At 41.5% G+C, this 25711-nt stretch overlaps 1 protein-coding gene across 1 annotated transcript; it reads right to left on the bottom strand.

The window, feature by feature from the left end:
* Positions 1-294: 294 nt before the first annotated feature.
* cemip2 (cell migration inducing hyaluronidase 2) lies at positions 295-24577 on the bottom strand. The gene is made up of 24 exons (XM_029510770.1): positions 24313-24577; positions 21474-21825; positions 21192-21332; positions 20470-21034; positions 16919-17088; positions 16558-16749; positions 15265-15434; positions 13827-14039; positions 13009-13214; positions 11835-11904; positions 10087-10215; positions 9411-9499; positions 8333-8464; positions 7979-8014; positions 7642-7797; positions 6024-6201; positions 4851-5066; positions 4527-4738; positions 4058-4240; positions 3726-3945; positions 3541-3642; positions 3298-3443; positions 2792-2898; positions 295-2698 (listed from the first exon to the last, which is right to left on the bottom strand). Exons 2-24 carry the CDS (start codon positions 21805-21807, stop codon positions 2499-2501), a joined length of 4167 nt encoding a protein of 1388 aa, XP_029366630.1. The 5' UTR covers positions 21808-21825; positions 24313-24577; the 3' UTR covers positions 295-2498.
* Between the last annotated feature and the right edge of the window lie 1134 nt (positions 24578-25711).

Here is a 25711-nt window from a genome sequence, read left to right as displayed (position 1 = left end):
CATATAATGGTTTTTCATGCTTGACAGAATATGTTAACTGTGATCCTCAGAGGTTAATCAAAAGTCCAACATGCTTCTGGCCACTTGTCCCTGTGCTGCTGACTGATGGGCTAAAGTAAACAGAGATCGTGATTTTCAGGCTACAGTTGGATGGAGAATTCTTTAGTCACCTATATTGTCTACAGACTGCTCTAAGCTTAAATTGGTCAGTAAAAGAATGTGGATTTGCACTAAAGTACATTTCAGATTGAGGAACTCATCAGAAAAACGCATGGCTGCCCTCAAGTGGTGAAGTTGTATATTTAATACAAAAACATTATTTCTAAGAGATATTTAATTCACAAGAAGCCAGCCCTTTCCAATGAGTTTAAAAATATGATTTTATCACAAAGCATAAATGTTTCTTTAATTGGCAATTTCATGAGATTTTGGTGAACATTTGATAAATTGACTTAAATTCTGTCAAAAGCAACCGTAAATACACATTATTGACAACTACTTTCCCATCACATGTACAGTTGGAGTTAAACACCCTATTTACAAAGCTCACTTCTATTTAAAAGAAGAAAAAAAAAAAGAAGAAATCTGGTTGTGCATCTTTAAAGCATCAAATGAACAAAAGGAAAGGATGGAAACATCTTTCATTCTTTTGCTTTTTAACAGTAGAGTGGTTAAAAGGCAATTATCCTCTCTGTCTAACATGATCAGTCATTTACTCACACACACACACACACACACACACACACACACACACACACACACAAAGTCACAGATAGGTACTCATCATTGCTCAGTGGGGGAGCCCTGCTCACAAACACCCTATAAAAGATTATATACTATGAGTCAAACATAAAGCCTAATGCGTCACAGCTGGTATATTAGCTGTATACTTTTTGCTGCTCACTACTGTACAGTCAGGGCACCTTGTCTAAAAACACACCCTGTAATGTATCTACACACAGTTTAGGCAATAATGCACATGAAGAGATCATAAATGAGGCAGATGAAAGATGAAAACATTCAATGCTGTTTAAGAATACAAAAATAAAAAGAAACATAACATTAGCCAGCACTTGAGAGACCATAAATGCAAGTAGATAAATACAAGATATGAGATGAAAGATTCAGTAAGTCCAAGTAAGAATCTATACAAAGGTGCTTAAAGTCTTAAGTTGCACAGCTGCACGATGATCAGAGGTTTTCCAGTTAAAGATTCAGTTGTTATAGACCTCGAAATAAAAAGCTAAAGATGTGTGTGAGGGTTAGTGGGAAGAGAATACCTACAAAGTTTTTACCTGTTAATTTACACAATTATATGTTAGAAAGTCAAGCTAGCCAGATTCAGTTTACACAAACGTTCTGTATGCCCATATTTAATTATCAATATGCATATGGCTTGTTATGACTTGACATGTTTCGCATGAAATCATTTCTGAAACCTGATGCACTGGCTCTGTTTCATCACTTCACGTGTTCATTTTTGGCCTGATGTTGCTGTGTAATTATAAGACGCAATAGCACTGATTTTAGTCATTTTCTTCTGACCTGAGTACATCTAATCCAGCTTTTGTTTTTGGTTCCAATTCAAGATGATCTCATTTCAGGGACAATGCAATTTATTTTCTCAATTTCACACAAGCAGGTGTGAATCTAATGCATTATGTTTTGTTTTCAGGCTCAATCCAATTTATTCAGTTCTTACTCCGTACAATATAAATTATTCTGCATACTAAGACAAGCAGGTAGATGTTGAAGGTTGCTTTGGGTCTGTTATCCCTCGTATCCAAGATAAACAACTGACTAACAGTATTGCAAAGCTCCATTGATCACTTAGGCTGATAAGGCAAGTTGTGTCTTTAAAACGTGCTGTATGTAGCTTTTTGCTATGAATACAGAGCCACTATAAGCCTGACAGCTACTTCCTTGCCGGTCTAACAGAAAAACTACTAGTTCAGCACCAAAATTCATTCCTTTATTCCCCAGGTGTATCCAATATATAAGGTTCTGTCTCTTTTTCTGACCACTTATGTTGTTTTACTTAACATGAAGTCATAGTGATCATGAATTATTGTAGCATCCAGTCTGCCCTCAGTGCAGCGTCAGAGAAATAAGTAACGCTGATCAGAGGGTGTCTTTTAAATCCAAGATTAAAGCTCTTGGCAAGCACGAGCATCATCTTGACCACCATCTCCTGCTGCTGGTGGCAAATCGTAATCAGCGACGGAGAAAACATACATATAGCAACTTTAAAAGGAAAGTGCATTGACTCAGCGGCCCCAAGGCATACTTACCTATACACACACGCACACACACAAACAATATCACAAATATACTCCCTCCATAATAAAATACCTTCTCTCCACTTGATATTGGTAAACATCTTGGCTTTTGTTAATAAATTAAAGGTTCAGCAGTTCACATTCATCAGCTGGTTGTGTGTGTTTGTGTATCTGTGTGCAAGAGTGTTTTGGGCAGGTAAGTTGTACAGTTCACATTGCTCATTGTAGTCTTGTGGCTTTTTTGAGTAGCTCCAGGTCTTTGCGGTGTTGAGCTGCAGGTGGCGAACAGCCATATGCTTCCAAACTCAGGGGCAGGTAGCGCTCCTGCACCCTCAGAAACTCATCCCCCTGCCCGACTTTCAGAGAAACCCACACAGGGGGTGAAGAGCTGCCCTGGAAGCCCCAGAGTGCCAGACTCTCTGTGGTGAGAGGCAGCAATGTAAGAGAAAGACTTTGTCCAAAAATACAGAAAATATAGACACGGATGGAAAACATGTTAGTGTAGCACTAACCTTTTTTGTGTAGGCTAGGAGCTTTGGCTAAACCTAAGGAGATCAGATATGGTGCTACATTGACCAGACCTTCTGGCTGACCTCGTGTTGCCATGAGCACTATTGACCTGTTGAAGAAAAAACCTGAAAATTATTCATGGCTCCAAAAAACAAGCAAGACTATTTATTGGTGGGGCAGCACAGCAGCATCGTGGTTAACACTGTTGCCCCACAACAAAAAGGTTGTGTGTGTAATTCCCGGCCTGAGGCCTTTCTGTTTAGAGTTTGAATGTTCTCCCTGTGCGGTTTCCTCCCACCATCCAAACACATCATGTTTGGGTTAACTGGTGACTCTAAACTGTCCGTAGGTCTGAGTGTGAGCGGCTGTTGGTCTCTGTCTCTCTCTCTGTGTGTGTGTGTGTGTGTATGTGTGTGTGTACACACACACACACATACACACACACACACACACACACACACACACAGAGAGAGAGAGAGACAGAGTCACCATATAGTGTGCATCTCACCTTTTTGGTATTCCAGTTTTTAGATACTGTTCCATCTTGGCATCCATTTTGGAAAATGAGGTTTTCTTGGTGACTTTTCCAGAGCAGGCATCCACGGTGACCAGAAAATACCCTGGCTGCGAGAAGGACATTTTCCCTTCATTCACCTGGAAGTTGATGGAAAAGAATATAGGTTGAACAAATCTTCATTGACAGGATGTATGGATATAGATAAGATTGTGGCCTGAGGTCTGCTGTGCTCACAGTGATGAAGGAGCTGTTATCCCCTCCCTGCTGCTGTTTGCTGCTGAGAGACTTGATTTGTGTCTGGAGGTAGACGGTCCATGGCTCACTGGAAAACACAAGCTGAGATAGAAACAGCCTGGTCAGGAGTGGCTACTTGTGCTTTAAACCTTTTTTAAAACACTCCTAATGCAAGCAATACAAACCTGTTTAGCACCGCAGTCTTTGCAGGGGGTTGTGTTAAATGCTGGCATAGGAATCACTGCTGAGGGAGCCTTGGAGTATTTGGGGTAAGCCTTAGCTGCACAGTTACAGGTCTGCTTGGAGGATGTGGTGGCCATTATTTTTACTCTTTCACAGCCTTTCACCGAACAATAGCTGTGACCATCACGACCATGTCTGGCCCGAAGGTAGAGCCACAATAAGCTTTGTGTGAATTGAAAGCAAAGAAAATTGGCAGTTTTAGAAACTAAAATCAACAAGATAAAAACTGGGTGAAAAACACAGAACGGAAGCTGACTTGATTTTGTTTTCTTACCCAACAGTTCGGTCAAAGAAGTATTTCCTTTCCATTGGCTTCTTCATCAGTTCGGCAAGGGAGGACATGGTGCCGTAGTCTATGATGTCATCAAAGGTGTTGCTTTGCCGATCGTTGATGTCGGCCATGATCTGAAATGTGGTTTCTGATGGGTAACAGAGCCCCACCAGCACCCAGTCATCTCTGAGTGAGAGGAAGGGAGAAGAATTAGAATGAGGTTTTCCTAAAGGCCATTTAGATTTGAACTCGTAAAAAAATCATCATACTCTGGTGTGTTTATTAATTTTTTTTCTCCGCTCAGAATGGTCCTAATGACATCATTAAAAGCATCTGAAGAACACAGTTTCATGCTGTGAATTCTCACTGGTGCATTTCTGCTGGTTAGAGTGAAGCATCTTGAGTAAAATATATCCTCATTTGCAGACCATCAGAGAAATGCAGCAGCATACTTATTATTCTTTTTACTCACTTATCAAAGTTGATAAGAGACAGGACAACTTCTCTGGGCGCAGGTCCACTCCAGTGCAGAGTGTAGCTCTTGCTCATCATCAGGATGGGCTGATACTGCTGAGACTGGGCCCTTTGACTGTTGATCCCCCTCAGTACCAGAGGAGCATCAGGATATTCATCTCTGCAGATGGATAAACTGAGACTGGGGGCTCCCTGTGTCTGAATGTACACCTGAAGAAAAGAAAAAGAAGAGGAACGAAGGAGGAGAAAGGAGACTGAGTGCACATTTTACATTACAAGAACAGAATAACAAGAGTGAAGCGTCAACCTGGGATTGCTCTACCTGAGCGTAGCGGCCACTGCAGATCACTCCACTCCACTGAGACACGTTCACACAGCCAGGATGTTGGATCAGGCGATTGTCTGCTCTGCCAACGTAGCTATCTTTGTAGCCTGTTACCGACCCGTCCACATCATGAAAGATGGAGTTTTTGTCCCCATCCAGATCGTTATCTTCAAACCACTGCCCAGGGCGACCAAAAAACGTCTGCAGCTCCACCTGAGGATATTCGAGCAACGAGAGCTGAGAATCCTACCATAGAAATGTTAGCACTATTCAAAAATTCAAGAGATAGTTACTTTGCTTAAGCTTAGGTGTGCATTTATATTAGTGCTTCTATTTAATATTCCAATGCAATTTCTCTTAATAAAAACAAATTGTTCTGTCGCGATGATCATTCTCCTCTTGAGTAAAACAAGAAATCCATTCGTGATATTTCATTTTAATTTCTCACCAACAAAAATGTTCTCAGTCACTTCAGAAGAACTTGATTTTGTTCTCTGGTGATTACTTTTCTGTTATTGAACAGAGGATGCTAATTTATAAAAACTTCAGCCTGACATCAATTTTTTATTAATTCCACAGGAAATGCTTGTCCCATGTTGAAGATGAGTATAGCAAGGATGTTATATTTAAAAGATCAGATGAGCTCAGGAAAAATCAGGACACTTACAGTGTGCTGTTACAAAGCTGTACACTGTCTTACAACACCACAAGAGGGCACCAGTGAATTATATTTGTGGCACCTCAATGTGGGGGGGGATAAAGAACAAATACAATAGAGTTGCCCAAGAAGAAACAATCAGAGCCAGTGTTCCAGAAATATAAACCTTATACATTAATGTCTATCTCGGGATACATTAAGTGGAATAAAGAGAAAAGGTGAAGATAAGTTAAATAATCTGTTAATTCAGTATTTACAACCTAACTATATCATAACAGTGGTGAATCAGCAGACCACAACAAACATTTAACAGTAAGAAACAACAAATGGAAAAAGATGACAGAATGAAGAAAAAAAGAAAAAAGAAAAACTGATCTAAATTCAACATTTAAAATGGGATAGCAACAGTCACGTTTTTGTTTTTTTTTTCTAAACTTTAATATGGTCGAACAAGCCGAGTGGTCACTAGTTAGTATAAACTGTGACTAGACAATCATAAACAGATTACTCACAGTGGAGTGGAAGCTGAGTTGAGAAAGGTTATTTCGTGGAGTGAGTTGCCAGGTGTTCTTCAGGTTAAATCCCACTGCACTGGTGTAACGCTCTGGTGTGGGGAGGAAGCCACGAAACGTGCTCTGTGTAAGCCTCACCGGGCCGTCGTAGATTTGGAAACCTCGTATTGGGAATGTCCTACAGTTTAGACGGAGAGGGAATAATATGTGATTAGGCAGGACAACTGACAGTAATGAACACAGCAGGAAATACACAGAGACGAGAAAGTCATTGAACCTGATCACCTCATGCTTTAGTCATGAACTGACTAAAACTCAAAGCTTCTGAAGAGTTTCAACACTGTTCATGCAGGCCATTAGCTCATCAGACAGCAGATCAGCAGGGCTTCAGACTTTGGTTAAATGGGCCTTCAATCCATTTTACAGTTTCAGTGGCTAACCTCAAAATAACTCCAGCTATATTGATCTAATGTAAACATTGTGATCATTGCAGGGAAGAAGTAATTCGATGTCACGTGTTTAGAACTAATTCATAAGAGAAACAGACTACACATCTTAAAATGATACCAAATAGTGTGACACAAAAGCTACAGGAATTGTTCATGGAAAAAGTCAAGCTCCTTATTGTTAATACGAGTGGACCTGGATAAATTTGAGTATATCCTAACATTTTGAACTTCATTAGATGAGGATTTAAGGTTGAGCATTGCATGAAAAGTGATTTAAGGTTACAGAAATAAAAGTTTGACTTGGCAGTCTGATGTAATTGCTGTTAATTAAACATTATTGAACTTTCATTTAAAAAGCATGTTAGCTGCTCTGGCAGCAACCGCAATGACGACAGACAAACCGACTGTGCCAAATGTCACTGTGTGGTCACAAAGACTGTAAAATGGTAGTAAAGTTGAACACAGTGGTTACAAACTGACATTAACTGTAGTCCTTGACACAAAAAAAGGCAGCTATTGGCCAATCTCTTGTTTATGTCTCTCTCTTTTGGTATAACTACCTCTGAAATGTGAGAAAAATACAGTAAGAAAGAGGTAAGGAGGCCCTGAGGAGACATAAAACTCAAAACTCTGCTCTCATTAGGACTGTCCACTGGACTGAAATGGCTTTACAGCAGGGAGAGACTCCATAAACCTCCATCTAAGGGAAGTCAAATTAGTGGTGAGTAACAAGTGGCGTGAGAGTAAAACACATTAGTGAGGTCTTCATATTCTTTTCAAAACATAATTTATTACTTTTTCTATCTTTAATTTTTGAAAACAGCGATATTTAGCTGAAGCAAACAGAAGCTGTGTTTCAAAGAAACCCCAAATCTTGTGAAAAAAAAAACAAAAACAAAAACAAAACAAAACTGTAAAAATTCTGTGGAATCACTGGACTTTTACCACCACTGTTTTTTAGAAACTGCCTAAAATTCCCTGGAGCCAACTTTAGATAGAGACAGAACTTCTTTGCCTCTAAGGTCCACTTAGCACTAAAAGCAGCTCTAGCAGCCTCATTTATCTGTCCAACTACCTGAATACCTCACTTGCTCTCCCTTGTTTGTCTTAGTCAGTACATTTTTCCTGCCGTCATTGCCATATCCTCCACCTTGTTCAGTCCCCATCACCTGTTTCTCGGCAGTGTCCTCATCTTTCCATCTGACCCTCCTGGTCCCCAGTATTTATTCTGTCCTCCATTTGTCCCTCTGTTTTGGCTTTCACCCACAAACAAAGATTGCAGCACCTCCTGGCTGGAGCCTTCATCCTTTGGGTAGCTGCCATCACTGGAGAATAAAGAGGGGATACGTTTACAATGATGTCTGCTTTTAGATACGAAAGTTATCTAGTCAATGATCAACTTTTATCACTCACAAATGGTTTTTGGCAAGTTCATCTGGCAGAGAGAGAGAAAAAAAAAAAACAGACAATAACGCTACAATAACAGGGATTTTGAAAAATACACACCTGGCAAAGGATAACCCCACTCCATTATCGGCAAAACTGAAGGCAGAAAAATAAAAGAACGTGTTAGCCCTACAACATGTCTGATACAACGCAAGCTGTCAAGAAAACTAAGAGTAGTTGCGTAAAGGGCTGAGAGGAGCTTGCTATTGATCCAACACTCAGGGATTAATAAAAAAAAAAAAATTTACACAATTAATACAGCAAGACAGGAACACTGATTTCTTAGACACTATATGAAATCATCATAGGGAGTTATGGTGAAATTATATCATATTTCATGCTACAAGCTCCAACTCCTCAGCTCTGTTAAAGACGGGACACAGATGACATCACACAGCCTGGGAGTTGCCTCACCCTGAGTTCTGGATGATGATATCCCCGCCTCGTATCCACGCTCCCAAGTCGTTGTTCTTGAAGGAGATCAGCGTATCAATGACTGCCGCCACCCGAGGATGACTGGGGTCAGAATTCTGGTGTGGTCTGAACCTGAAAATGCCCACATATAGACGTAGATATACAGGGTTTTTTTTTTGACTGAACAAACCACAAATCACAAATTTTGTGGGGATTACATAAAAAACAGGATATATTCCTTTTCCCAGCTTATTGGTGGCACTAGAGTCACATTACGAAAAAGCTTAAGTCTTTGGTATTTCAGTCTAATAGCCAAATCTTCCTCACATTAAAAATTTTGATGACATCCAAGGCAAAAATACAAATTCCTGGTCATGGAGGAATATTAATCTGAACACCTAAACTTGAGGAAACCATTTTCTGAAAAATAGTAGTGTCTCATCTGCACGTTAAGAGTTTCTCACAGTTGCACAACAAAAGTCTTCCACTAAATTTTTCATGCAGGATTAATATTTGGGACAAATTTAAAGTGATGGATCCTCAATGCTCTATCTATTTACATGTACTCTATCTCATACACGTACACACACACACAAGCACACTCAAGCACGCGCACACACACAGCATGGTCAGTAGTCTCAGCGGACACATAAGATTTTTTCCGTCTGGTTGAGGGCTGTATTTGGGTAGCAAGCTACAGACTGGAAACTCTATCTGTGAAGCCTTGTTTTCTCTGTCAACACAAACCTGACAGACCTTCCACTAAAATGCAGTTACACTAAGAGGCCATCTATCTCCCCCAGTCAATAGCCTTGTAGACATACAGTTAAAAGCCAGAAATAATTTATAAACATATCGACAGCAGTATTAAACAAATATATGCGCGAGCCACAAATAGCTAAATATTTGCATAGTGTAATTGTACACCATGATGCATGTGAGCCACCACAGACCCTCTAATAGTCCACAGTTATATGTTTTGTGCAAAAACATATACTGTGCATGAGTTGGTTATAAATCACAGTCACTGACAAACACTGCCAACAAATGCAGTCTGTAAATGCACAGACATACACACCTGGCACTGTTATCTAGACACAGGTATTCCCGGGGGTCAGCAGCACTGGCATTGGAGGTCTTCACCCCTTTGTCAATAAACAATCCTGCCTGGAAAGAACAAAGTATGAATGCAATAAAAGATCAACGATTTTCTAAAAATCCTAAAGGGCTCTTTCCATTGTACTAGAATCAAGAAAACTACGATTCTATTTTACAGTTTTGGACTTGAAGCAATAATAAATATGTAATAAATGGATTATATTATATGGATTAGTTTATTATGTTTCAGAAATTAAATTAATTAAATGAAAATGATAGTCTGTGCATGTGTGTATGTGTCCATGTTATGTATATGGAAGGGTTAGGGTTAGGTCTGAGTTGGTCTTGTGGTATAAGCAAGTTATAGTCTTATACCTGGAGGCTCCTTCCTCTATAAGAGAGGCTTCTGTGGTCAGACTAGACAAAGAGCTTACAGTTCACCTGCCTGACTTCTGTCCTGACAAAACAGAGCACTATTGTAGAGCTCCCTCGGGTGCATGTGTGCATGTGTTTCCATTGCCCATTTTGGTCAGAGCCAAGTGAATGAGAATTATGTGCAATTTTTTTTTACATGTTATAAAAACTGTATGTATAAACACAGACTTTAACATAAGCGTTAATTTAAAATAATAATAAAAACGCAACACTGATGACACCTTAAAGTTAGAGTGTACACGGTTGTTGTAAAAAATGCCCAGGGGAGTGAGCTCTGCCTTGGTCTCTGGTACCAGCCCGTGAGAGTCTCCAGTAGAAGAGCTGTGGAACACAAACCATATGCCAGCATCCTGTGACAGGAATTAAGAGCACAGAGGTATAGTGATAAATATATATATGTGCACACAGTAGATCTATAGGTGGTTATACAACCCCAATTCCGAAAAAGTTGCGACACTGTGCAAAATGTAAATAAAAACAGAATGCAATGTTTTGCAAATCTCATAAACCCATATGTTATTCCCAAAAGAACATAAACAACATATCAGATGTTCAAACTCAGACCTTTTATCATTTCATGCTCATTTTGAATTTGATGGCAGCAGCACATCCCAAAAGAGATGGAACAGAGGCAACAAAAGGCTGGAAAAGTATTTGGCACAATCAAAAACAACATCACTGCATGGGCTCAGGAACACTTCCAGAAATCACTGTCTCTCAACACTGTTTGCCGTGCAATCCACAAATGCAAGTTAACACTGTGTCATGCAAAGAAGAAGCCATATGTGAACACAGTCCAGAAACGCTGTTGTCTTTTCTGGGCCAAAGCTCATTTAAAATGATCTGAGGCAAAATGGTAAACTGTTCTTTGGTCACACTAATGGAAATTTGAAATGGTTTTTTGGAAATCATTGAGGTCACATTCTGCGAACTAAAGAGGACTATCCACTTTGTTATCAGCAAACACTTCAAAAGCCTGCATCTCTGACGGTATGGGGATGAATTGAAGTGCCTGCGGCGTGGGCAGCTTACACATCTGGAAAGGCACCATCAGGTTTTAGAGCAACACATGTTCCCATCTACACAACGTCTCTTTCAGGGAAGGCCTTGCATATTTCAGCCAGACAATACTAAACCACATACTGCACCCATCCACTGCAGGAGAAGAGTCTGGGTGCTGAACTGGGCTGACTGCAGTCCAGGCCTTTCACCAATAGAAAACATTTGGCACAGCATGAAACGAAAACTCCAGCAGCAAAGGCCCAGGACTGTTGAGCAGCTAGAATCCTGCATCAGACAAGAATGGGACAACATTCCTCTCCTCAAACTCCAGCAACTGGTCGCCTCACTTCCCAGACATTTATAGATAGTTGTTAAAAGAAGAGGGGATGCAACAAGTGAACATGGGCCTGTTCCGAATTTTTTGAGGTGTGTTGCATTCATCTAATGTTGAAATATTTCAGTTTCAACATATGATATGTTGTTTATGATTTATTGAAATAAAATATGGGTTTTTGAGATTTGTACATATATTTATCCTGTTTTTATTTACATTTTTACACAGCATCCCAACTTGTTTGGAATTGGGGTTGTAGTTAAAATACATTATTAGGAGAGTACACTGAAGTTCAAAGTTGATCAGATATTGATCAATGTAAATATTGTAGTTATATAACAGGTATTCTTTGGGTTTCTACACTGTACCAAAATGATGGGATCAGAGCTCCTTGTCTTTTAGTTTCATATATTACAGGGCTCGCTGTGTATCCCTCTACCAAACAGTGAAGACTGTTAAATCCCATTTTATTGATAGATTTTTCTTTATAATGTAAGGTTCAGGAACAGCAAAGCCATTGCAGCTTCAGTTCATTTATCACTATCAGGCTCTCCTTGTGTGTCACAAATTTATTATTAATAATCTGCCCAACATTATATTGAAGCTGTTTTCTTAGATAACTGATGTTATTACCTGAGAACCAGCAGCTGCGTTGCTGATGAGGTTGTTATTGGGGTTGGCAATCCAGAAAGTTGAGACTGCCCTGGAAACCCCCCCCCACCAAGCACAGACAAAGACAGAAACACACAGATCCAGACACACACACACACACACACAAGCAGAGGAAGATATTAAAAGGCCAGTACCTTTCCATATCAGAGACTATAACTAAGAAACAGAAGACAGATCAAAGTCAATTTTCAGAAATTCCTTCAATAATCCAGCTCTCCAACATAAACCCTAGATGGGGTGAGCTCTGCCAAGACTCACACTGAACTGCATGGAAACAGTCCTTCCTGCTTCCCTCACAGATGAACTTTTCTTGTTCTTGTTTTGACATAAAAACATCCCAGGGAGAGGCCAGGTTGTTATTGAATGGATAAAATAGCCCTTCCAATATCTTTATCACACACTATAACAATATTATAGTATCTTTTTCTCTCTCGGACATGGGCCCTCTGTCTTTTCTCAAAAGTATGTCCGCATTATCTCTCCAAATTCCCCACACTGATTCCATAGGCAAAGATATACTCTCACACACATTTAAAAGCGTCACAAACCCTTTGGGTTCACTCTCTTAAACATTTTGACTCTAAAGTGCATAAATAACTGTATTCACAACAGTGTCTCAAATATCATCTACTGTTAAAACTGGGTTTCTGAGTTTCTGAGTTACAGCTGTAGGTAGACAGATTAGGCATTTTGTGTTAAAAGGAAAAAAAGGACATGGCCTTTCTCATCAGTGCGTTAAATGAAAATGGACTTGTAGGTGTGAGTGATGATGATGATGATGATGATGGCACAGAAGTCTGCACAGGCTAAACTTGCTTCTGACCTCGCTCTGCTCCATTTTAAACCTGTATGAGCCAAAAAAGCAGTTGCTGGTGGAAGCAAACTGTCAAAACTTCTAAATAAATCTTTTATACTCACACAGCAGATTTCATGCTCAGACACAAGACAGTACAGTTTCATAAAGTGAGGAAATCCAAGTCCTTATCCTGAGTTCTTGGTTTGTAGTGATTGCTAAGCAGTGCATTGTGACCATTCCTAGCCATGCTCTTGATTGTGGTGCTTAAAATTGTGCCACTAACTTGTTCTGTGTCCTGTCTCTAACCAGAGACAGCATGTCATCATTCTAATATCTTACTTGCACTCTGTACTGGGTAGGGGAGTGTAGCCCTTGTAGACCTTGTCCTTGATGCTGGAGCAGACCGTGTCATTGCGGTCAGTGGGAAGCAGGGTGCCAGGTCGAGTCAGAAGTCCAAGGTTATGGTAGAAAGTGTTACGCTGCTCAATCCCATCCTCAAGGAAAAAGCAATGACCCAAGGTGTCGTAACCTACAGTGTTCTTCACCTGGGTCAAAGACAGAAGAAGAGACCAAAGAGTGATTCAAATTGCACAACAACTTTAGCAGCTCAGTCCTAGGCAGGAGAGGAAAAAAAAAAATCACAGCACTCTCTCCTTCTCCAAGGGTAGGGAGTTTACACCCTTCAGAAACATGCAGAAAATCTCTTTTAAATCCATCTTAAGCTATGTAAACAGTGATGGTATCAAGAGGGCCATCATAAGAGACATGCCACAATTCATACGGTCTTTGTCCCAGAACTGAAACAGGAAAAAGTAGCTGCGAGTACAACAATGTTATCCTAAACTATGTAAATTCCATTTCCTTGATGTTTCAAGGACAAAGATTGAACTGTCACCATTTGACGTAAAGAGGAAGCAAAACATAGCACACACAGAATGAAAAAAAACACAAAGAGGGAGAAAAGGCATGGAAGAAAAAGCACTAAGGAAGGAAGTCATTAGGGTAATAATGATGCAAGCTGTAGTCGATGAGCATTCAACACTCATTATCACATGGTACTTATTAGTATAAATTGTCTGCATGTCTACATCTGCCATTTCATCATCTCATACATTGTGGTATAACTCAGCACAGCCACACACACAGACTTTACGAACCAGTAAACCATTGGTGGCGTGAATGCTGAGACAGCGGGAGAAGGAGTGGTGTATGGAGAGTCCGTCCACATACGTGGGCTCCCAGTAGCCTCCCTTCTGGTCCACATCCCCACACATGTGGAAGTGGAGCGGGTAGCGTCCTGTCTCTCCTTGCTGACCCATATTTCTCAGCTCCACGTAGGACAGATGCACGGATGAGAAGTTAGAAAAAATCTGAAGGTGTAAGAGAGGGACAAAAAACGCTGAGGATTATTCCAAAAAGACTCTCAGAATTGATAAATCAAGTACAATGAACTATTGTATTCTGTAAATTGCATTGGCCTTCTGATAGAAAACAAAAGGTTGACGTTTTGCCACAAAGTAGGCCAACTGTCCACTCTGGTCTAGTCAAAGGTTTAGATGTACAGTACCATTCTGTCTTTGTCTATGATGCCACTGGGCCATGAGCAATAGCTGGGTTGGCACGTGGCTCAAGTGAGTCATACCTCTCCACAACAAGCATGAATTAAAAGCTACACAGAAATGCACATATGCGAAACACAAATATACTAGGGAGCACATCAAGTCAGGAATGAAGGGCAAGAAATAATCAATTGAAAATATGCTGAATGATGCTCTCCAGGAGGTCTTTTTGTGGGAATGCTATAATCCACATAGGCTTGATCTTGGGCCAATCTCTCCAGCAGATTCCAACTGACTCAATCTCCTTCTCTCTCTCTCTCACGCGCAAAGACACACACAGACGTGCATATTCAGATAACAATTTTACTGTTTATACGGTATTCTGCAGACAATGCCTATACTTTAGACATCAATGTTACCCAAGTGGAGACATGGTGAAATGCTACAGATGTGAAGGGTTATCTTTGAGGTCTGTTAGTTTGGGATGATAAACAACAAATGGAGGCTGTCTGCCTCCATTTTGTATGCGCGACATCCTGACGTCACCACGGAGCCAGTTCTGAAACATACACATGCGCTGTAAGCACCAAAACAAGGAGGAAACTACAATAATGGAGGAAAGAGATTCAACCGGCCACGTTGAAGGCAAAGATTTGGACTCATTTTGGTCTTTACCTAGAGTCCTATAAAATCTGTTTTATTTTTTCCCAAATTCTGTTTTTATTTTCCCCATATTCTTTTTTTTTTTTTTTTCAGTTTTTCTACGTCTCTTGTCTCGTCTAGTCTCTAGTGGGGAGAAGCCATGTTACAAACTGAGCTAAGACCATGAATAAACCCCCCCAGTTAGCATGGCATATATATATGGAATGTATTCACACTTGAGCTCTGTAGTGTGGAAACAGTCACGCAGATTACTGCTGACATAGTGAGCTTTAATGAGAAAGTAAAGTCATGCAGACAGACACATCAGCAACTAAATAAGTTAAAGAAGAGCCAATCGTATTAAATTGCAAGAATACACACAAATAAGACACACCTTGATATGGCCTCCGTAGGTGTCGTGGTTGTAGAACTGGCACTTGTTGTTTCCATAGCAGGCCTTTTCCATTTCTCCATAGATGAGAATGTTTTTGGAGAGCAAAGCCACTTCAGCACGCATGTCGACTCCATCTATGATCTCCCCAACATGGTGATACTGAGGCTTCCCTGAGCAGCACAGAAAGGTTGGTTCTTGGTTACATGCTACATTAGGGAAACATTCTGCAAGGAAAATCTTACACACCAATCGAAAAATAGTGCAAAAGGTGAAATTGGTTATTTTTTTTTATGAACAAAAATGTCAATCACTCCAGTGTTGCCAAAACATCAGAGAAGGAATCTCATTATAACAGAACTTGTCCTCAAGTTCTTGCGTAACCTTTCTGAGGTGGAAGGATTCATATTTGAACACTCTGCTCGCTCACACACACACACACACACACACACACACACACACACACACACACACACACACACACACACACACACACACACACACACACACACACACACACACACACACACACACACACACACACACACTTTAAATCCAATCAGCTTAATAGACACATGCAAGCAAAAGTAATGAAATACATGTGAAATACAAAATAATGAGCTCTTCGATTATGTGGAATGTACCCCTGCCCACAGGGTGTAGATGCCAGTGTTAACTCACAATAGTGCTCCAGCTGCTGAGCTTGTCCTCAAAGCAGCAACACAAAAATGGGACACACACACACACAAACTAACACACCCTCATGTCCAGGAAGGGAGTTAGCAATTGTTGACAACTAAGGAATGAGATCAGGAATCATATCTGATAGAGAGATGGATAAAAATCCTAACAGAGCACTAGAGAAAGAATATACATGGACAGGAGAAGGTAGGAGGGTGCAAAGCTGAGACAACTAAACCACAACCGCACAACCACTGCTATTTTAAGATGAGGTTACGGTCAAAACATCCACTGACAACTTTTTTTAAACCACCACCAATATTCATTCATCAGTGTAACACCACAACAGGAAACCAGATATCTCTGGACATCACATATATTACTGGAATGGTAGTATAAATGTTATTCAGCTTATACAAAAGTCTGACACAACCTCTCTAATATTAAATGTCTGCACTTTCCAACACACTTCCTTCCTTTTTCTTTTTAACATGCCACATTTAGCGAGGACTCTGTAAGTCAAAGGGTAGCTAAAATGGGAGATGGGATTGTTACAGCAGAGGACAAACACGCACATACAACAGGTTAATGTCTGCAGCAAAGGTACACTCTCACCTTGTATCCTGACCTGCCTGCTCGTACAGAGCGGGCAGGGCAGCAGAGTAAATTCTTCAGCCTGGTGCATGGAATAGTCCGTACTGGCAACGACAATCCGATCCCCTGGTTTCCAGGTTGGACGCACTTCATCCTGCAGATTTAGCACCACCTGATCCACAGCATCCACCTGGAAGCCTGAGATGGCGATTCCTAAAGGAAACAAAGGGAACCGAGCATAACACTTCATATAAAAGAAGCAAGAGGTGCAGCATAGAACAACATGGATGTCATTAAGGACATCCACACTAAAAGAGCTCATCAATGAATGCTACCAACGCTGAGCCATAAATGTTTCACTGCTGTTTGAATTGTCCTTCACCATTCTTCCATTCGCTGTAGGCAGTGACCGAGAAACCAACTCCATCCACAGTGGTGAAATTGCGTCTTGCCAGAGCTCTCCCTCCTGTGTCGTGGTTTTCATGTTCCTTGATGTCCTCAGAGCATGAAGTGTTACCGCCATCTACCACAGACACCAAAGCCCACGCCTGCCTGAGGAGACCAGGAGGATGAAGACAAAAGTGGGAGAGATGTAGAAAGGAGAGGAATTCAATACACAGTGGTTTCACACACATCTCTAGGAGTTATGAATTATCAATAATCAAGTTACAGTTTCCCAGAGTCTTTCTTCTGATGATGAATATAACTTTGAAGTTTAGCAGAAAGGTACACAGTTATTCATTACTAGGTTGCTATTGTGTCATGCATTCACACATTCACTGCCTGACAAACACTAGTCAGTCTCAATGAAAGGGAAATGATACTAAGCCTAATTCATCATATCATTGAAGCCTTATTTCTATTTTAAGGAAATCAAAATTAAAAGGTAATGGAAGCTGCAGTAGCTACATGGGACATCAGAATTAGTGGAGCAGTCCCAGTAGAGGATTTCAGGGAAAAGGTCAACAGAACATTCAAATCATATTATAGACCCAACAGCTTAGTCAGACAAAGGGTGCAACCTAATCTGAGTAATCATGATTCTATGCTTAAATATTTGGGGGTGTGTGTGCATGCGTGTTGAGGTGAAGACACTGTCTACAGTCTATAGATATCACAGATTGTAACAGGCGGGCACTGATTTTGAATATATGAAAAACAGATGAAATTAGTCAGTACTGTAATACTTTGAAGAAGGGCAAATGCCTGTGATGTGCCTTGATGGGAGGTGAAAAAGAAGCAGAAAAATGAGTAGATGGTATGTTGTAATTTTCCTGTTTTAATTGAAGGATTACTAAAATGAGGGCAAAACAGGAATTCAACCTTATACTCTTGCTCTAAGTCTTTCTCACAGCACTACACAATATCTTATAAAAAAGGAATGTCAGGAAATTGATTTTAGGATTAGATTATAATGGTCCCCGCGACCTGACCCCAGATAAGCGGATGAAGATGGATGGAGGAAGATTATAATGGTTAAATAAGAAGGGGAGGCTGAAAACATGTGAGCAGGAGCATGAGGGTGTGGACTAGTGGACTGGCGTACAGCAACTGGAGACGCCCAAAATGTATCAAATGTTATGACCTTCACTTCTTAAGAATGACGCCTGCTTTTTTTGTTGTTGGGCTTTGGCTGAATTGGTCTCTGTGCTATTCATCAATTGAATAATATTTTAAGATCATTGTTCTTAAGTATGAAATGACCTTTATTTTTTTCTTTAAATAAACTAGCCCCGAATAACACAACCCTCTTGCAGGATTTTACCATTCAGAAGCCTATTTTTAAACCCATATCTGGACAGGCAGCTGTACATTCTGGTGCACAATAGGGAAGTCAGTATACCAGAGTCCCTTGTTACCATTAAGACCCCACTTTGCTACACTAACTTTAAATGTAACTGTAAATGGACCCTTACATACACCTCTAGCTACATTTCATCAGGTTCTGCAGCAAAATCAGCAACTCCTACAAACCCATAACAGACAAAATATTTATATGTACATCAATGTAACTTCATATTTCCAGTATTCTTTCTCTGTGAAAATTTAAGGCTGTTGATGAAGCTATTAAGACCTAAATGCCTTTGTGTTTATATCCATCTCTGGGCATAATAATTGTTCCGGCATAATCACTGACGAACCCAGTTTTCTTGCAGGTGAAAGCGTCACTGCGCACTTCAGTGATACACAAACAGGATCCATCTGCTGATGCACTCTGTTCTGTCATTATAGCCCTAGTGTGTGGCTTTCCGCTGCTTTCCTGTTGGGGAAAATCAAGACAGGCCTCCTCTCTGTCCCCAGGCTGCTAATGTGCTGCCTGTTTGAGTGCACACTTCAAACCAAAGAGTCCAACAGTTAAGCTGCACACAAAGAAAACAACTGAATGGTTGCTTCATGGTTTCCTTTCTCCACTTCCTTGATTTCTGCATTGTAACCACCTCATTGTTTGACTGTAAATGGCAAATGTGTGGAGGCCAGAGGTGAATACACTACAAACCGCTGTGAATGTGTGTTTATGCGTGTGTAAGTGCTCTCCTGAGAGGCAAAGATTAAAGGCACAGGGGTCAACAGGCGGGTGATTTATTTTCTTAGAGAGGATGCCACCTATAAGACCAACCTATAGAAACTTTTTGTGTAACGTGGTGGTTTGTTACGGTTCACTTTAAATTAAGAATAAGTTTAAGATAACATGGCCCTTGAATGGCACTCCCATATTACAGCGCTGAGGCAAATGAAAAAACAAAAACATCACAATTAGTTCCCACATATTGTTCCCGTAAGATTCCCTGCCCTTTCTCTACAACACCACATTAGAAGTCATCATTACTCTCCACCAAATGCTTTCATCTTAAAAAAAAATTACTCAGCCTAACTTCATGTGACTTTAATGGCATATTAAACTGCATGCTGTCTCATAAATACATGCTTGTGCTTCCTTTTACTATAAAGGAAATCCGCAGAAAGCTTAGATAAAAATCTCCAATAAATGGTGAGAGGGAAGAACACACTTATTGGGACGCACCCACACTCACATACATAACACATACACACTGGCTTCACTGCCTGATCCATTTAAACCACTGTGCTGTATATTTGAAGGAATTTGTTTGAGGACCTCTGTGCTGCCTTGGCACCCACCCCCAGAAAAGAAATGTGACACTGGGGAAATTGCAGTGGCACTTGGCTTTTCAGCCAGCCAAGGACCAAACCAGGCAAAGGAATAGGAACAGGAATTTGAATGATGTGAACAGAGGACTGGATGTCATGTGAAGCTAAAATCCACTTCAGTCAGTTCATGAGTCCCTGTGGACATGACATCACCTGATATCAGACTTCCAGTATCTGTTCCTTTGAGTGAATAAGCCTGAGGGACAAAAAAATCTCCTGAATGGCCAGATTTTATGCAAGCTTTGAAAACTTGAAAGCTTTGAAACCCCATTTTCCGGTACATGCTTCCTTTCCTGACATAGCAGAAACATGGGAAGCAGGAAAAGCAATAACCAGGAATGATAATCAAGTGACAGGGCACAGCAAAACAAAAAAATTTTTCCACAACGGTTGGATGTGGAACAAAATGCTGCCATTCACACTCCCTGTATTATGGCTTCAAAGTTAAGAGGTATTTTCTCAGTGGCTGAACAAAAACATAAAAAAAAAAAAAAATCATTAACCTTCTTTATCAGTCCAAGGAGAGCAAGAATAAACAGGACATTCCCAAAACCTTTTAAGCAGAGAGAGCACACCCTGGAGAACCCAAACAAAGTCTTCAAGTGCTGGATCGTTATGGAGCACAGCCAAAATACAAACTCAGTCACACAGAGTTTGACCAAAGACATATTCACCATGGCAACATCACAAGACCTTTTAAGCCGTAAAGCCGTACATCATTAGCAAGTATTTTAAGTCATTTCATATTAATTTTAAGGTGCTTACCTGTATTTGAGATCATAGACAAAGCTGCTCCCAAGCTTTTCTTCAATGGTTTTCTTGGTTTCATCTAAAAGGCTTTTGACAGCAGAGTCTCCTACAGCCAGAGTGACGATGCGGCCTGCTGGCAGGGACCGCAGTAACTGTGTCAGTTGATGACTTTCATTGCGGGAGTCGTGTGTGTCATAGCGTTCAGACAACAGCAAATCAGCAGTGTCCTGGTCAAACACTCGTAGGTTGATGCCTCGGCTGAAGTTCCGCTGAAAGGTATGACCCCCTGAGGCCAACCCTGTGGCAGGAACGCTTCTGGTCAGCAGAGACCAGGAAACTCTCTTGGTACCATGTAGCTCTAGAGTTCCACCACCCTGAACACCAATAAACTTGCGACCCAGGCTTGGGACCTCAGGAACTTTGTCATCAGAACGGCCCACAAGGGCAATGGTGGCAAAAGAACGGTAGCGACATTTGGGACCACCAATGTGCAGGGCTCCACCATCTTCTATGAGGATGTGGCGTGTTCTCAGGGTTATGTTTTTGGAGCCATCAGCATTGTCTGCAAAAACTACCTGACCTGCAAGAAGTCAGCGAAAGACAAGTGTGACTTCATGTCTGCTGTATGTTACACCCATCAGCAGATTATTGACATTTATCATATTTGATTCATGAAAATTAGTCAATGTTGAAATACCTTTACAGGAACACTACACTACAGTCTTTGGAGTGCTTACCTCCTGACTGGATGGTTAGTGAGTAGAAGGTAGCAGAAGAATCTAATCTCAACAAGTGTCCCTTTTTCACAACAACAGCATTGTCTGGTTGGTGGCCTGGGTTCCAGCCACTAAGGGAAGGGTTGTGGTCCGGACAGTTTGCTTTAAAAATGAGCAAAATCAGAGCATCTGTAATTTTCTATGACATGGGGAAATGAAAAAATACGCAGCAATGGTACATACAGAAAGAATAAGGTTGAGTAGTCATTGTTTCATGATGAACACAAAATTTCCGATACTGACCGTCTAACACCTCTCCACTTGTGAGACTGAGGACAAGGATAATTGTGAGTAACAAAGCACCCATCGACACGCCAACGCAGATCATTGTGTTTTTTCTTTGCTGAAGGCCCTGAGCGCGCTCTCTGCGCTGGCCCTCCACTGCCAGGTTGAAAGTGGGTGGTCGCTCCAGTGGTGGGCCATGAGGTTTTAGGGGTGGCGGTGGTGGAGCTTTAGCAGGTGGCGGAGAGCGGACTGGAGCAACTCGCCCTGGTACATAGCCAGGGGACCTCTGGTGGTTGCCATGGTGTGGAGCCACAAACACAGGGAAGTGGCTGGGGCCATCACTTGTCGGCATGGTATGTGCGTCTGTTACCTGAGGTGGGAAAAGAGAGAACGAGATAAGACATAAGGCATACAAAGTCAAACCAAGGGAGTTCATGAAAAGAAAAAGTTCATCAGAGCAGGTGAAAGAAGATGAAAAGAAGGAGACACTAAAACAGTTTCTGCTGAGCAGCAGCAGGTTGAATTTGAGTATCTGTTTGCTTCTATTCTCTGTGCTCACATACATGGCATTTTCCATTCAGCTGGATTCCCTATATAGCTGCTCTCATGTACATGTTGGTTTTTTTTTCTGCTGTCAGACACTGAATGACGTAGTAAATGTTCACTGAAACCCAGAATGTGACATTAACTAACGGGAAGTCCCAAAGTAACCATCAATGTAATGTAAGCGTTTTTTACTTGTAAGATGATGACTCAGGAAAGCAGAAGCTCGTTCATGCCAGCTGTCCTGCCTTCACCATACAGAGGTGTGCCTGAATACAGAGAGCTAGACTTCACGCTTCAGGGGGGCAATATAGGTGAAGTTAACAAAAATGCCTCAGCACCAAATGATATTGAAAAGAGCACTGACCAGTGGGGTTACTCCAACACTCACCAGGCTGAATACCAGTGTAACTTTATCTCTCAGTTATGCACAATTTGGCTCACTAATGGTGCAGACTCAGAATTCAGTCAGTCATTTTAGCGAGAGTCATGTTTTCAGAGCTGGCCTCTCTGTTACATTTCAGCCAAAAACAGTAGGAGGAGGCCACGCAGGAAAAATGCTGATTGTGGGGAAAATGACACTAAGCCAGCAAGCGTCCCACAGATGGACCTCCAGGTAAATATCCTGGGACTGGGTCTTAAAAACACTCTAAATCTATTGAGCCAAACAGTCAACCTTTCCCCTGGATGATTTGGTTTGAACAGAATGACATTGGCTGCTCTTGTCCGCACTAACAAAGGACACTGTGAATAATGGATCACAACATTCCTCAGACTATGTTAACACAGCCAAAACAGATGGCACCAATTACAGTAGAGAAAGAGGAGAGTGCTCCAGTTTGAGTCTGTGCTCCCTTTATTTCACACAACTGGAGAGGTTCACACAAAGTGAACTGATGTGTACACACATGCAAACACACAGAAAGGTCATGCAAAGACACACCTGCACATACAAACACATGGGGTGGAGAAAATGAATCTACAATAATAATAATAATAATAAAATGAAAACTATTTTCTTGAACAAAAACACAGTGATGACATTCACACACACTATAGTGGTCAGGAGAAAGAAATTGTCAGCAAGTAAATGTTTTCACGACCACAACTGAGCTGTAAGGCTTTTTAAAGTTATTAGTGCAAAACTGCAACTGTCCAAAAGAGGTCTGGAGGCCAGTTGAGAAATGCAAAATTTTAAATGAGCCAAGGGGTCCAAGAACACTTTACACGCACTCACACAAATATGTGTGCACAAACATACACACACCTGCACCAACCCACAGACACACACTACCATTGTATTGCCTTAGTCGTCATTTTAGTCCAGAGGACAATAAGCCTCTTCAGCTTGTAAACAAACAACGTCCATCAAGGACTACAGGACAGCGGCTCGGGCATCTATCTAGGCCACCAAATAAGCTTGACCTAACTGCAGCTGTTCCACACACACTTCGACCCGAATTGTCCCCTCACAGTGTCTCTCTGGACCATTTGTCACAGCTGCTCATACTTTATGTCAGCCTAAACAGGGCTGGCATTAACTACACTTTTCTGAGCATCTTCGTCACTGCTCTACGTCCTGCACTTCAGACTCAGACAGGACTCTGATGGGATGATCCCTCAGGCGTCAGTCTTTACAGCCCCATTTATGTTTTTATTCACATTCCTCACCACAAAAAGGGCCAAGCGGTCCCTGTCAGGCGGACTAAAGAGTTGTGGCCTTGGTCACCTTGGGGCTACTCTGTGCCTACACTGACTCTGATAGCAGCACTCCCTCCCTCTCCTCTCATATTTTGCTCACTTCAGAGCTACTGAATATCAAACAGATGTGGGGGGAACACTGCAGTCCAAGTGGGACAGACCATCACACATTCCTTGGCTGTAAAATCATCTTCTGCTGAGGAAATCGACGCTGGCTGCGTAACAAACAGTGAGCCATGTGTTTTCTGTGTTAACCCTGTAAGCCCGGCTCTGACCTGAGGACTGGATGTGAGGTGAGACAGCGAGCTTCAGTGCACACATTTCATGCTTTGATGCGATCTACGGCCTTGTTTCGGCAGAGAACACTCCTTGAACGCCACATTGTGGAAACGCTGTTATAACTCGTGTGAACAGCACAAAAGAGGAACATTGAGAATATCGCTCCGTTTACTTTTGGGCAGCAGGTCGGGTGATTTGGAAAACAGTTTCAGTCGCAGCAGCTTTGGTGCACTTTGACCTTCCAGGTACGGATGAGAGCTCAACTTTGAAAAAGTTGAGCTCTCATCCGTACAAACAAGCAGACATGAGAAAAGGCACCGAGGTAACTTTTTACCGGGCACGAGCAGCTCGTCCAGCGGCAGACAGACCCGGAGAGTCCTCCACCAGCCCCGGGGACTGGGACACAGTGTAGGCGGCGGGCAGGTACTTCCGTCGGAGGCTGTCCTGGTCCTGGTCCTGGTCCTGGTCCTGTTCTTGGTCCTGGTCCTGGTCCTGGTCCTGGTCCTGTTCTTGGTCCTGGTCCTGGTCCTGGTCCTGTTCTTGGTCCTGGTCCTGGTCCTGGTCTTCTCCAGCTCTGTCCATTCGCTGTCTGCCGAGCCGAGACAGACGAAGACCGGGCGGAGGAGTTGCTGCTGCGGAGACCAATGAAGGGTTAGGGTCCTCGTCCTCGCAACTCAGCCTTCCGTGTCCCCTTTTATGCCCAGCTTCCCTCCATGGTGTTTCCTTGTCCCCGCTGATGGGCTGTCGTCCGGCCGTCGGTCGGCCCCCCCCGTCCCGCTGAGAGGAAGAGCAGCAGGCGCGGCTTGGGGCAGAGGAAGTGACGGTGCATTCACTGGCCGTCGGAGGAAAGACACCCAGGCACGGCGTATTGGAAGCACGTGATCCTGGTGTCGTTGTACTCGTGGTAATTCATATGGATTATCATATTAATATCAGTAAATTAGGTTTTAAATATACAAAGCTCCTGAGTGCCAGTCTAACTTTCTCTAGATTTCTCTCCCCGTTCTGAAGCCCTGAATTCCTATTTCATCTCTATTATTATATTGTTTTATATGAAAATTGTTTACATCAATTATACTAAAATATATGTATTTTAATTGTCTTGTTTGAATGTTTTTTAAGTTTTATTTTATTTCTTATGGTTATTCTTCTCTGCCTTACTTGTATTGATGTGATTTCACTTATTCTGTATATTGACTTTTAGCATTGTGCTGCAAAAGCATCTAAGAAATGAAGTGTATTATTATTCTCATCATTATTACTATCATCATAATCATAAATGCTCAGAATGTAACGAGTAGATTGCCATAGTGTTTTGTGTTGCTCCCTCCTGAGTACTAAAATACACAACCTGTTGGTAGGTAGGTGTTGGTAGGTATTCAATTTTTAGAAAAAGACTGATAGGTGTTATAGAAGAAGGACTATTATTATAATTGTTTTTATTACTAGTAGCGGAGGATGCTGGGTCATATGCAAGAGTCCCCTTGTCTATTAAGTTTTAGCTTTCTTTCCTGATCTGTTGAACATGGAGAAAAATGTTTTGCTGGCACTACTTGATTTACAGAATGACAGCTTGATAGGGACGTAGCTTCAGTGCAGTGGCTCCCTGTTGTATTTCAGATGAACTTGCCCCCAAACATATGTCAGATTTTCTGACATGGTTAGATCTTAAACAAGAATTGAGAATTGACCTGTGGATGGAGGCCGTATTATCGAATCCGAGGGTTAAACTG

Source organism: Echeneis naucrates, chromosome 9 (assembly GCF_900963305.1).
Source record: "Echeneis naucrates chromosome 9, fEcheNa1.1, whole genome shotgun sequence".
NCBI lineage: Eukaryota > Metazoa > Chordata > Actinopteri > Carangiformes > Echeneidae > Echeneis > Echeneis naucrates.
The sequence above is the reverse complement of the archived record's forward strand: the minus strand, read 5'-3'. Positions and strand labels throughout refer to the sequence as shown.